General features: G+C 43.7%; 1 protein-coding gene across 2 annotated transcripts in view; it reads left to right on the top strand.

The window, feature by feature from the left end:
* ADAMTS12 (ADAM metallopeptidase with thrombospondin type 1 motif 12) overlaps window positions 1–13,790 on the top strand; it is a 373,547-nt gene that overhangs the window by 255,756 nt on the left and 104,001 nt on the right. Inside the window, exons 14-16 of one of the 2 annotated variants that reach the window (XM_024755782.1) lie at window positions 1,480–1,600; window positions 8,168–8,412; window positions 10,030–10,168. In XM_024755782.1, the coding sequence (XP_024611550.1) occupies window positions 1,480–1,600; window positions 8,168–8,412; window positions 10,030–10,168 (505 nt within the window). The remainder of the gene's footprint in view (window positions 1–1,479; window positions 1,601–8,167; window positions 8,413–10,029; window positions 10,169–13,790) is intronic. The other variant, XM_024755783.1, reaches the window with a different exon arrangement.

Here is a 13,790-nt window from a genome sequence, read left to right as displayed (position 1 = left end):
AAATAAGAAAGGAAATTATCTTTGAGAGAGAAAAAACTACCTGGGCACAACTCTTCTTCCCAAACAGAAAAGAAAAATCCAATTAATATAAAATGGTGTAGGGACTTTGTTGGTAGTACAGTGGTTAAGGATCCACCTGCCAATGCAGGGGACACAAGTTCGAGCCCTGGTCTGGAAAGATCCCACATGCCGCAGAGCAACTAAGCCCATGTGCCACAACTACTGAGCCTGAACTCTAGAGCCCGTGAGCCACAACTGCTGAGCCCGCATGCCACAACTACTGAAGCCCACGCGCCTAGAGCCCGTGCTTCGCAACAAGAGAAGCCACCGCAGTGAAAAGCCCGCGCACTGCAAAGGAGAGTAGCTCCTGCTCGCCGCAACTAGAGAAAGCCTCCACGCAGCAACGAAGACCCAACACAGCCATAAATAAATAAATACATAAATAAATAGAAATTTAAAAAAATATATAATATGGTGTAGTCTTTCCTCTTTATTCTACCACTGAAATGTGGTTAAGGAATATAGGCCGTAGAAGAGAGCAAGGAACAAAAGACTTCAGTGGATGTTCACGTGTTTTCCATGACTTTCCATCTGAGTGTTAACGATTCTCTGGTATTTGATGCTACCAAACACCCCAAGTTTAATTACTCTCCTTTTCCAGAATGGGAATTGGATGGGAAAGGCTTGGCCATATTGGGGGGTGGAGGAGAAGGAACCAGTGGAGAGGGAAGGATGATGACTTGGGAGGACCAATGGACAGAACACTGAGAAGTGGTCAGGTCCAGAGCGCAAGAACATGATTAGGCCAGGCTCAGGGGAGAAATGAGCAGTTCCTCCTCTGCAGCTGGAGGGAAGGAGGTCAGCATGGCTGGGATATGGCTACATGTGACAGGTGGTGGGCTGGGGTCATAGGAGGCTCCAGAGCATCTGCTGATGGGCCTGCAGATCTGAGATCTCATCCCTCACGGGACTGGAATGGTCTCAGCATGAAGCCAGGTTTTCCCCCAGGGCTGCCAGTTCAGACAGGAACCAGAGAGCATATCCCCAGTGAGGAATGTAAAGGGAATGAACGACTAAGTATAGGTGGAGTCATTCCGTCATCCCTGGGAATCTCATTAGAGAGGAGGGGGCATGAGGTTTGCACATCTGAAAGGGATTTGCTGTTCCACCGACAATGATTCCAAGACATTTTCATGGTTCCACTTTTGGAAGTGTGTTCAATCCTGCTTCTCACTCAGGGGAAATTGCAGATGCATTCAGTGTGTACCTCTTTCCCCTCAAAGCAAGTATTTCCTTTAGCATCACTGGGTGCTTTGGGTATTCTTCTAGCCACCACCAGGAAGAGGAAACATTTATCTTGTATCTGCCCCCACCACAATCTCATCCAGAGCAAAGTGGGGGGAAGGAGGAGTCAAAAGTCCAGGGTAGGTGTGGCCTCTCCCGCCTGAGTCATTCGTCCTCAACCTCTCTTCCCCGCAGATGGTCGGCTGTGACTATGAGATCGATTCCAACGCCACGGAGGATCGCTGTGGTGTGTGCCTTGGGGATGGCTCAGCCTGTCAGACCGTGAAGAAGGTGTTTCAACAGAAAGAAGGATCTGGTAATAAACACATAAATAATTGAGGTGGCAGGGGACTGAGAATGAAGGTCAAGATGGAGTGTTACTCTTTTTAAGCAGATTGTGACTTTCACAGAATTCAAAATGGGTATAGCCTTCACTACAAAGAGATAAAGCTTCCTTGGCAGTTTTAGGAAAGGGGTTGAATGCTAAGCAATTACAGGAAGCATCACATTGCACTAGGGATCTAAGATGGCTTAGTGGCTGTGCACAGGACCAGGTTTAAGAGTATGGTCCGGGCTTCCCTGGCGGCGCAGTGGTTGAGAGTCCGCCTGCCGATGCAGGGGACACGGGTTCGTGCCCCGGTCCGGGAAGATCCCACGTGCCGCAGAGCGGCTGGGCCCATGAGCCATGGCCGCTGAGCCTGCGCATCCAGAGCCTGTGCTCCGCAACGGGAGAGGCCACAACAGTGAGAGGCCCATGTACCGCAAAAAAAAAAAAATGTGTGATCGCTGGAGAGGATCCAGGGCTGAAGGCCAATGGACCGAGACCTGGGGGAGAGAAGGGATGAAGAGCTGGCTGAGGAGGGTGCAGACCTAGGAGCAGGTTCTGTAACTGAGGGCAGAGAAGCCAACAGTGGGTTTAAAGGCAGAAGAGTTGGGGTGTAGCTTCAGGACCAGAGGAGAGGCGAGGCAAGGTTGCTTCAATTTGCTCTTATTCCCAGTTCCTCCCTGTAAGGGAGTCCCAGCCAGTGGTGCCTTAAGGCTCTCCAGGTGACTTCTCCCACCTAACATGCCCTCCTTACTCACATCGCACTATTCCTTTCCCATGATTACTTTTTTCGAGGTTTCTTCCTTGTGCATCTTTGGGCTGTTGATAATCCTCGGGGCATGGAGAGCCCATCTTCATCCCAAATCAGCTGTGACCCTGCAGACTGTCTTCAGTAAAGACAGTTCCCATGATCCCTTGGCACCAGCAGTTGCTGAAGGCATCTTGGGAGGAGGCTAAGTTAGACCTGGAGATGATGAAGACAACTGAGAGCATCTTACTTTAGTCCCCCTCGTCCCCTCCTCCCCAAGAGATACCCTGAGACAAGGATTCAGGTACCATTAGTTTGTATGGAGGTCGGAGAATCCTGGGAAGCACCAGTAGGGCATTGGAGGCAGTGAAACAGAGAAAGGGAGGCAGCCAGAAAGGGAGTGTCATTAAGCCAGTTATTATATAGGAGCCAGTGTAGAAGTTATGCTTCCAAAGTTTTCCCGCCCAGGAGGGAAGGCGTTGAGAATACACATCAGCTCCCACTAGCCATTGCTTCACGCTGCTTTGGGGAGGTGGGGGGATCTGGTTGTTAATTCTCTAAATTCCAAGGAATGGAGGTACTGGAAATAGGGTGGCCAGGGGGCACCACCCAGGTAGAGCCAGAGGGGATGGGGCAGTATCCCACGCTGGGGCTGGGGTGATGCCTAGGGTGGAAGTCAGATATAGTGGGGCACCTCCCTTCTAGACTTGCTTAACACTCGAGATGAAGTTACTGAGTATGCCCCTGAGTGTCGGGTGTGGTCATTAAATGACCTATTTTTCCCTAGCACACATCACCAAAATTTGGACTTAATCTATTGACTTCCTAAAACTACCACTCTAGACTCCTCTGGCCTTAATTGGCTTCTCTAGACCTCACCAATGCCAGGCCCTCTGACCACTGAATCAAGTCCTGGTCTTATTCACACTGGCCTGCTTTGTTTTGATGCTGGGAACAAGGGACCACATTCTCTGAGCATTCTGGAACTCTCCTACGACTTATTGTGTCACTTAACTCAGTGCCCAAACCACCAGCCTTGATTCCTACCTCTTTTATTTAATCATAACCAGAATGTGTGCAACTTTTGTTTGAAATCTTTTTATGGAACTAGAACAGTTACTGTATAAAATTCACCTTTAATTTTATATTTTAAATGATACGTTTGTATATCTATTGAGTAGATTTGATGCACATAGTAATTTTAAGTCTTTTGGCACAAGAAGTTAATTCAATTTCCACTGTCTGATATATCTCACGTACAGTTTTTCACTTTTACAATTCAGCATGTTGAAAAAAAAAGTCTATAATCTAAAAAGCAGAGGAAAGACACAATGTCCCTGTTTTTCAACTCTTGCTGCCAGTATCCATATCTTTAGAATAGGAGATCCCTGAAATGGAGTAAAAGCAGCAGCTCCCTGGAATTATGTGTGTACCTGACCACCTGGATCCCATCTACTTATTGATTCTGCGTGTTTATGTGCTTAGTTCTTCCGGCTGTAGCTCCCTAGACTCTGCCACTGATCTTTATGGTCAAAAGATTAAATTCATATAGAGTTAGGAATTGACAACAATTACAAATTATGCTAAAATTACCATCTTAATCCCATAATGAGGCATGTTCTGGACTTTTGCTTACGGCTCCCTAGGCTCTGTGACAAAATGAAAATGATCATGAACGAATGGAACCCATTAAGAACACTCACAGCACAGGTTGGAGGGCTGTGGCCGCAGTGTGGGTGTAGGGTCTATACAAGTCTGGGCGGTGGGACATGAGACCCTTTTAGGAAGAAATGATATGACTTCATGACTCAGAGTTGCTCCTAGGCTGTTCCGTAAGGTTCAATTTCTTTGCTGTAGATTTGAGAGAAAATAGGGACCTTTCTAAGATTTTAGGGAGGGTGAATGACCTGAGGAGGTCAGTGTCATAGAAAGACTAGTTTGCCAGCAACATACAAAGTTGCCCAGAATAGGAGAGCCCAGTGCTGGGAACCCAAACATTAACCCAGGTTCAGGAGATAAGGGCCTGGACTAAAGAAATTCATGTAAAAGGGATGAGAATCATATAAGAAAACATTCCAGAGACAGAACCAGAGGCAGAAGGTAGGACATAATGATAAGAGAGGACATGAAACCATGTTTACCAAAATACCACCTTACTTGGAGACTGTCCTATGTCATGCTCTCCAGGAAACCTTGAGTTGGAAGGGGTAGGGAGAGTGACTGGACACTTTACACGGGAGTTTTCCCATCAAAAGAGGGCTCAGGGCTGTGAGGAAGCATTTAGGGTCAGGAAGCCCCTGTCGGTGTCTATTCCCTCTGCTATGTTTCCACTAGTTTCCAGCAAGACGATTATGGTTGCTCACAATGTGTTCCAAGACTCCAGACCCCTTACAACCCTCTTTTGAAATAATTTTGAGGCTAAAACTCCAAATCCAGGGCAGTTTAATTCTCAGTACATCTGCCTGGCGAATGTATCTGTATGTAGCTCTTCCTCACTGTGATTTGTGAGCAGGTCAAATGCAGTTTTGGATCTGAACCAGACAGCAATGTGTCACTGCTGTCAAGCCAGGCTTCAGAAGATGGATCTGTCCTTCCCAGGAGCCCCCTCACAGAAACCATGGCATCTTGGCCTGCAGTGAGAATGGTCTTGCTCGCCACACACTGACAGCACAGATCATAAAAAAAAAAAAAAAAAAGACAAGCTGGTAGTTGTAGTTAAATTGCCTGGGTTAACAGTATGACCTCTTTATAAACACATTTTTATTTGAAGTGACAGACTAGAAACCAAATATGCCAGTGGGTAAATCCTTTTTTTAGAATAGTTGAATAAGACGCATATTAGCACCAATAATCCATTGTCACTCTTATGATATGTCTTCAGAAGTGAGACCAGTCTTCTGCTCCATCCTCAAAGGCCCTGAATATTCTTTTAGCTCAAGGTGTTCAAGACTCAGTAGTGGGATGGTTTCTCCAGGTGGTCTCCCTGGGCCTAGAGGCTCCTTCTTTGAGGTCAAGATTATGTTTTCCACTTCCCCCAACACTGGTGCAAAAGAATCGTGTTTACTGAGGAAAACGGAAGAAAACTGATTTACTGAATGAATATATTCATCGTTCTTAATACTTTGGAGATATTCTTACCAACCCTGAAAATCTGACCTTGACATAGAATCAATGTCTCAATGATGCTTCACCCCCTAAAACTTTTTAATATGATTCTCATTTCTGTAAAGAAGACCCATGAGGATGGGACATTCAAGGGGATTTTTTTTCATCTCTGTTCTACCAATCACATTTTTTCATTAAAAATGCTGTATTAGGAGTTGGTTAGCAAAGCCTGGTTATAGAGGTGTGTGTGTGTGTGTGTGTGCACGTGTGTGTGTGCGTGCGTGTGTGTGGCCATGTGATGGCATAGATTTCTTCCTCTCTTGGGAACTCAGTTTCCTCATTTTATAGATAAAGAGATTGATGGTCATTCCCTTCCACCTAAATGTCCATTAACAGTTGGCTTATTAAATAAATGGGTTTATGTCATTTTGGCAGTTGATGAAATGCTAAAAAATTGTGGAAAGATATGGAAGGTATATTAAATTTAAAAAGCAATAGTTAAAATAGTTCACATAGTATGATCTCACTTGTTTAAAAAAGTACGTGTATGTGTGTTTATACATGCAAAGAAAGGTTTTGGAAGAGGATCCAAGAAACTATTAACTGTAATTATCTTTGGGACATAGGACCCTGGGTGGAGGGACATGGAAACTTTTACTTTTCATTTTATACTCCTCTCTTTTGTGGCTTATTTTGTCACGTGTAAAGGAGTCTGGTGGCTATGTTATGGTTCTTTTCGACTCCAAACACCACAATTTTATCTTTTGGGCTCCTCTTAGGTATTCTTTTGCAAAAATATATTACAAATATGTATTGCTTTTGCTCATGGCTAAATCTGCCTCCGTTTACATCTTCTTTCTACAAACTGTTCGGAAGCAGCAATTATATTCAATGAAAGCTTTTATTTTAAATTTGATATACTTCGCCTTTTGATAAGACAGAATCTACACAAAATATTTCTAATTTTAGATTTTCTTAAGTGGAAGATAAAAGGCAAACTCTTTTGGGTTTTTTCCTCATCTAGTTCTCACTGTTTTTTGTTTTGGCTTGGTTTTTTGTTTGTTTTTAAACAAGGCATATGGTGGTTGCCATATTCTTTAATGCTAGTTGACTTTATGCGTGAGCTCTGCTATGAGAAGCTCTGCTATGCTGCAGGGAGCAATGATCCAAAGGCATTTTAAACAATTACATCACCCTCAATTACATGTGATTAAATATTTTCCCTGAGCTAGTGGTAACCTAATACTTTCAATGAGCTGTCTCAGGCAAGTGTGTGAGGGCCCAGTGGAATTTAATCAAGTACTTCAGGCCCCATACATCACTCCTTTGGATGGGAGCTGCCAGTTCGAAAAAATAGAGCTGAGGTTGTGGCCTGTACCCAGCTTCTGAGTAAATCGTTCCTGCTGGCCAGACGTGGGTTTTAACTCCTAGGATCCCATGCTATGTTAATGTCTGAGGGAAAGAGGGCAGTCAGGGCACTTTTAGGTGACAGAGATGAGGGTGTGTTTGTTAGTCAAAAAAAACCTTTGTGTATATCCAGTGGAAAATGATCAAGGTCTTAAAATCGAGTTTTGTATGGAAAAGGTAAAGGAACAGAGAAAATTTAGCTGGGAGGGATGTCAGACATCATCTCATTCAAGCTCTCATCTCATTCAACATCCTTCATTGTGCAGATGACATTCAAAGAAGTTAGATAAGTCAATGGACATCATGGAGCTCGTTCGTGGCAGTGTAGAAACTAGAATCGGATGTCTGACTCCCATGCCCCAGTACTCCTTGCCCAATGCCAGCCCCAGCGTCTTTCCATTCTATCACAGCTATGAGATGATGGTTCATTTGAAGCATAAACAGGATGAATGCATAAAAGGCTTAGCCTAGAGCCTGGCAAAGAGAGGAAGCCATTATATGTTCATTCCATTTCTCCCCAGTAGGTCTCCTACCGTAACAACCAATAAGCAAGGATAAGACTGTAGCTAGAATTGATCATGGTCTTTAAGTAGATGTCCTCTGTGTTTTTCCAGAATGTTGGATTAGAACACATGAGAACAACATAAGTTTATGTTTCATCAAAATGTAAGAAAAAATGTGAAAAAAAAACCCTTTCTAATGAATATAATTGTCCAGCAATATAAAAAGCTGTGCTCAGAGCTGAGTTTCTCATCACAAGCTGTATTCAAGAGTGCCAGGTGGCAATCAATCCAAGATTCCCTCCAGAATTCTCTTAATGAATTTAAGCTACGATTAAATTACTTCTAAGGTCTGTCTTTAATTTTCAGGCAATGAGGGTGAGCGAAAGGATGTAGCCACTGCAATGTTTAGGGAAATTAATCCGATAGCAACAAATGCAGAAGCAGAAATGCTAATGGGAAGCTGGCTAGGGGCTGTAACAGTTTGAACTGTCAACAGAAAATCACAGAAAAATAAATGCTGGATCAACCACAAAATGTTCAGAGTTCAATCTGCATTTATTTCACCTCTCCTCTCATGAAACTGATTACATAATGAGTCACAAGGCTCCTGAGAATTCTACTCATGGCCAAGCTTTTAAAGTTCCCTGTAATTAGTGCATCTGCCAGTCCCAGTAACCACCCAGCAGGAAGACAAGGGCACTAAACTGAAGGAGATGCTGGGAAGGGGATGGATGTTGAGTCAGAAACAGACTGTGTTTGTTCAGCTAAGCTTGCATGCCTCTCTTCTCTCCTTAGGTTATGTTGACGTCGGACTGATTCCAAAAGGAGCCAGGGACATACGGGTAATGGAGGTTGAGGGAGCTGGAAACTTTCTGGCCATCAGGAGTGAAGACCCTGAAAAATATTACCTCAATGGAGGATTTATTATCCAGTGGAATGGGAACTACAAGCTGGCAGGGACCGTCTTTCAATACGACAGGAAAGGAGACCTGGAGAAACTGATGGCCACAGGTCCCACCAATGAGTCAGTGTGGATCCAGGTAACGCAGAAGCAAAGGAAACTGCTGACGTGTGCACTAGTTAGGATCTTTCTAATTTTCTTTACCAAGGTGTTTGCTAGGGGATATTCATTAAGAATCCTTAGGGGCTTCCCTGGTGGCGCAGTGGTTGAGAGTCCGCCTGCCGATGCAGGGGACGCGGGTTCGTGCCCCGGTCCGGGAGGATCCCACATGCCGCGGAGCGGCTGGGCCCGTGAGCCATGGCCGCTGAGCTAAAAAAAAAAAAAAAAAAAAAAAAAATTCTTAAACCTTCTCTTAGCAAGGAACAGGGAGGGAAGTGAGATATTAGTTTATACTGCTAATCCTTTATTGCCTAAAATTGGCAAAACCCTTGTGATGAAATGCCACGGGCCCTAAAATCATCTGTTGAATTTAGTTTCCAGTATAGTTGACAGGCTATTTATTTCAGAGTGTGTGATCCTCAGGTATAAAAGGGATGCTACCAGTCTATGTCAGCCTGGCATGAGTTTCCAAACAGCTTTCCAGCAGTGGTGATGAACTGACATGGTTCTTTCACATGTTATCATGCGGTTGTCCTCAGGCAAAAGGTCTGACTTCGTGAAACTCCTGGAGAAGAGAGGGGTAAAGATGTAGCATGTGCTCTTCAAAGGCACAAGTGATTTGTCTTTCATACTAGCAAAGAACTGTAGAAAAGGAGTGGGGTAATTATAGCAGCAGAGCAAGGCAGGTTGGGGCTGATGGATGGCCCAAGACAGTCACATCTAGCTATAACTCAGCAGTTAGAAGGAAGTCATTTCCGAGCCAGAGATCAGAGCATTCACAGAAGCTGGAGGTCAATGCTTGACAGCTATGATCCGTAAATGTCAGGAGACCTTACATCTTATAGGCCCGCCCCATGGAGCAACCAGTCTACCACCTCTAAGTGTGAGATTAATCCATTTCAAACACGTGGTAAGTAGATTGCCTGCATGAGAGGGAAGTGAGGGGAGGGTCCCAAATTCTGTCTCCAATTTTATGCCTTGGCTAAAACCCATGACCATTTTAATCCCAGAACTATATGCTTTCAAGAAAACTAATCAGCCTGAGAGCTAGAGAAGGGCACCATAAAGCAGCAACAACGGCAACAAAAGTTACTGTTTACTGAGTGCTAGCTATATGCCAACACCGATCTAATCATATCTAGTCACATTACTTTCGTTTGTTTAACCCTTAAAAGCACCCTATTAGTCATGCTATGATTATCCTCACTTTGTAGATGGGGAAAGTAAGGCACAAAGAGATTAAGTAACTTACCCATAACCACAAAGTTAGTACGTACGCAAGGGCACAAGGTGACCTACCAGCCTATTGTTGGAAAGGGCACTCTGGTCATTCCCTCAGAGTAATTCCCGTATGATTAGGCCTCCCATGAATACCCATGAGAATTCAGTCAAGAAATAATAGAATAGGAGCAGATTAACTATAGACATATGTAGACATGCAGGTGGAAGTAGAGCTATTTATGTAATGGTATGTATTCCAGTGCATACCTCCATGACTACTTCAAGATGATGGACATTGTACAGTATTTTTATATGACTGTGGTTTGCAGTATAAAGTCACAACAGACTTTGACATGACCCCGCTCTTGTCCTTTAGCTTCTATTCCAGGTGACTAACCCTGGCATCAAGTATGAGTACACAATCCGGAAAGATGGCCTTGACAATGACGTGGAAAAGCTGGTGTATTTCTGGCAGTATGGCCGCTGGACAGAATGCAGTGTAACGTGTGGGACGGGTGAGAACAGCTCCTCTCTCTATGAATCCACGTCAGCTTCAGAATAGGCCGTGGAGGAAGTTTAAGCCAGCAGTTTGCACTCTCGCCCCTAGGCCTGCAGGGTTCCACAAAGATGGCCCAGGGGCCTCTATGGGGAGTAAATGTGTTGGTCATGGTCTAAAGAAAGACGCCCTTTTCCTTTTATCAGTTTTACATACTGTGCTTCATGAAAGGTTTTGTTTGCAGAAAGGGTTACATGTCTTTTTAAAAAAAGCAGACCAGAAAGGTTTATAACTTCTCTGGTTGAGGACCTGAGGACCACAAAAGTCAAACCACCCACCATAGGTATCCTTTAAATCATGGCCAAATCCAGACCATAACCGTCTCTCTTAATTCCTAGCCCAGTGTTCTTCTGTCTCCAATTTACCAGTTTTTCATAGCTACAAGAAAAGCAGTTTTCTCTCGTAAATCAAGCATTGGAGAGGTTCCTTTGCTGTCAAGTGTGTCAGGATGGGACAAGTTCTGCTATGGTAACAAAGAAAACAAAATCTTAAGAACACAATGAAGGTTTATTTTTAACCCAGTCTAAATCTGGCACAGATTAGATGTCCCTGCTTCATCTTGTAGCTGAGACATCTGAAATTGCCCCACAGGAGAAGGGAGAAATTGAAGAGGCTGACTGGCCCTTAATAACGGCCTTGGCCTGGAGTGACGCCAACCACTTCTGCTCATGTTTCATTGGTTGGCCTCAGCCCTGCAGGCACAATCCAACTGCAGAGAGAGGCTGGGAACTGTAAAGGAGTATGTGCTTGTAGAGTGCGGACTCTTGTGGCTGCAGTGCTAGATGAACATTTCTGGGGCCTCTGGGGGCAGGAGTCGGGGCTGTTCTGGTACTTGGGGCTCTTCACTCATTTGGGGGCTTTAATAGTAGACTCGGCCTCTCTTTCTCCTTTTGGATCCTGTCCAAGTCTGTTCGGGAACTTTCTGCCTCTATTGTTACTGCTGCCTATAAAACTAGGACAGCTATTGGCTGAAGTGCCAGAATCAGCAATGTAGCAAAGGGAATCAAAGTGATGGAGAAAAGGGGTCAGGAGAGCACAGCCTCCACCCCCCTGGCTTCCCTCCCGTGTACTTTGCTCCATTTGTTCACTTGCTCCTTCCACCGGCCCACCCCCACCCCCCAGGAAGTAGTCGTGGAAAGAGATCCAGGGACAGACATTGAGTCGTGGCCCATCAGCCTTGTGAACAATTTTCGTATTACTGATTTCTTTCTTTCCCTCCTTCAGTATAGAAAACCAAGAGCTCCCTTTTAGAAATCACAGGAATCCTATGTTCATTTCAAACTGTGTGACATCTTGAAAATCCTGAACCTCTGGAAATCTGTCTAGGTCAAATCTGGCAGCAGCCGTAAAGGGCATCAGTTAAGAGTCAGCCCTGCTCTTCCCAGTGCTGCCCATGAGGGCTGGGATCTTTTTGCTGAGAAGCGAAAGCAATTTAAGCAGAAAATAAGTAGGTGAAAAGTATTTCCCTGAGGAGAAGTTGGGAGGAAAATGAGGTCATCGGGACTGTAGTTCACAAATACTTTTACGATTTTGCATCCCTTTTGTTCTCTTTTTTGCAGTGACGTACAGGTTTAAGCTTTAAGTTTAAATCATTTATTCCAGGACACCACGGACAGAAACTCAGCCAGTCCTGCCTGAGCAGGGCCTTCTCAGAGAAACACGAGATTATCCACCCTACACCCCCTTCTATTTCAGCATGGGCCGGACCCTTTGCATTGCTTGTGTAGTATTTCAGAGCGTGGGAAATACAATATAAATGGCTGATTTGTGCAGTGATCATAAAGATATATTCGTATTTAGCAAGGAAATGAAACACCCTTACCAAACCGCGGGCGTTTGGCTTTGATACAACCTGATCCTTCAGGAGCATCTCTGCCTGACTTGGGCAAATGTCACTCTGGTTATTAAACCTTAACAGAAGCTATCATAGTGCTTACTTGAGTTTCAGCCGTGCTATCTATTGGAGTGGCAGTGAGCTCTCTTAATTCTGGCAGAGAAAGATGACAGCATATCTACCTTCACGCTCTCCGACATAGAGAATGAAATGTTAATATTCACATAAGACACTCACTGCTAAATATAAAGATGGAAGACTGCCCGAAACACTGAAGCATTCAATGATGTATTTTTATTTCCTTTAAGTTAAAACTTTCTATATTATAAAACTAAGTTAAATATGTTACTGAAAAATTAAAGTCACCACCCTAACATACATGCACTTTGGTACTTTGCTTTATTGCCTTTCAATATTATTTTCTCTCATCATAGATGTATATAGTTGTGTGCATATGGATGTATTTATGTACATATACACATGTTTTCACTTAACATCATAACGGGGGTACCATTCCATGTGTTATTCAGTCTCCATAGCTATCATTTTTGTGGATACATTATATTTCACTGGCAAGACAAAACAAAATTCCCTTAGCCGGTTCCTTATTGATCATCAACCTCTGATGAGCATCTTTGGGCCCATGTAAAGAATGATCTCATTAAATTTTAATTTGTAGTTGGAATTTCTAGGTTCAAAAAGTAACATACTTATACCAAATGTTAAGAAACTTATTACCACATTGATTCCCATCAATTGACTCCCATTGATTCCCAAGGTTACACACAGGTAGTAGCAATCATTTTATTTTATTTTACTTTATTTTATTTTGTTATCGTGTTATTCTAGTTTTACACTTTTTCACGGGAAAATATTACAGAGGCCCCAGCAAAAAGGAGAATGCAATAACAAATTCCTGTAAATCAACCGCTCAACTTCATCAGATCTTATGATGTCATGTTTGTTTCAATCTTCATTTTTAAAGAGTAAGAAGTTGCACGAATACACTTGAAGAGCACTGCCTCACTCCACTCCCTTTCCTTTTCCCCCGGAGTTAACTAGGGTCAATGTTCTATTTCCATGTGGGAGAAACACTAGAAGGGAAGGAAAAGAGATAGAAGATCTTGGCAGTGGTCTAGGGAAGTAATAATAGCGGCTTGAACTAAAGCTAAGGTGGTACAGATGGAAAAACCATGAAAATGTGGCCATATTTAGGAGCTGTACTAGACTGAACTTAATGGTTGATTCCATTTATCTTTTGATAGAGAGTGGTTTGTGCATGAGGAAGGGTTGAAGGGTGACCCCCCCGTGTTCTCCTTCGCATAACTGGCTAAATGGTAGCGTCATTCACTGAAACAGGGAACATGTGACAAGAAACAGATCCCAAGAGGAGTTTATGATTATATGAGTTCAATTAAAGTGCCTATGAGATTTCCAGGTGAAAAGGCCCAAAGGCAGTAAGTAACATGCTTATTTTAAAAAGTAGGTCAGACTGCCTACCTCTGTCAGTTTGGCTGCTATCACAAAATACCATAGGCTGGGTAGCTTCAACAACAAACATGTATTTCTCACAGTTCTGGAGGCTGGGAAGTCCAAGATCAAGGTGCTGGCAGATTTGGTTCTTAGTGAGAATCTTCTTCCTGGCTTGTAGATGGCTACCCTCTCTCTGTATCCTCACATCTCATGTGTCTTTTTCTTTTTATAAAGGCATCAGTTCCATCACGAGGACCTTACCTTCATGACGTAA

The sequence above is a fragment of the Neophocaena asiaeorientalis genome, unplaced genomic scaffold, assembly GCF_003031525.2.
Source record: "Neophocaena asiaeorientalis asiaeorientalis breed wild unplaced genomic scaffold, Neophocaena_asiaeorientalis_V1.1 scaffold93, whole genome shotgun sequence".
In the NCBI taxonomy this organism is placed as follows: Eukaryota; Metazoa; Chordata; class Mammalia; order Artiodactyla; family Phocoenidae; genus Neophocaena; species Neophocaena asiaeorientalis.
Note: the sequence above shows the minus strand (reverse complement) of the source record. Positions and strands in the feature narration are given on the sequence as shown.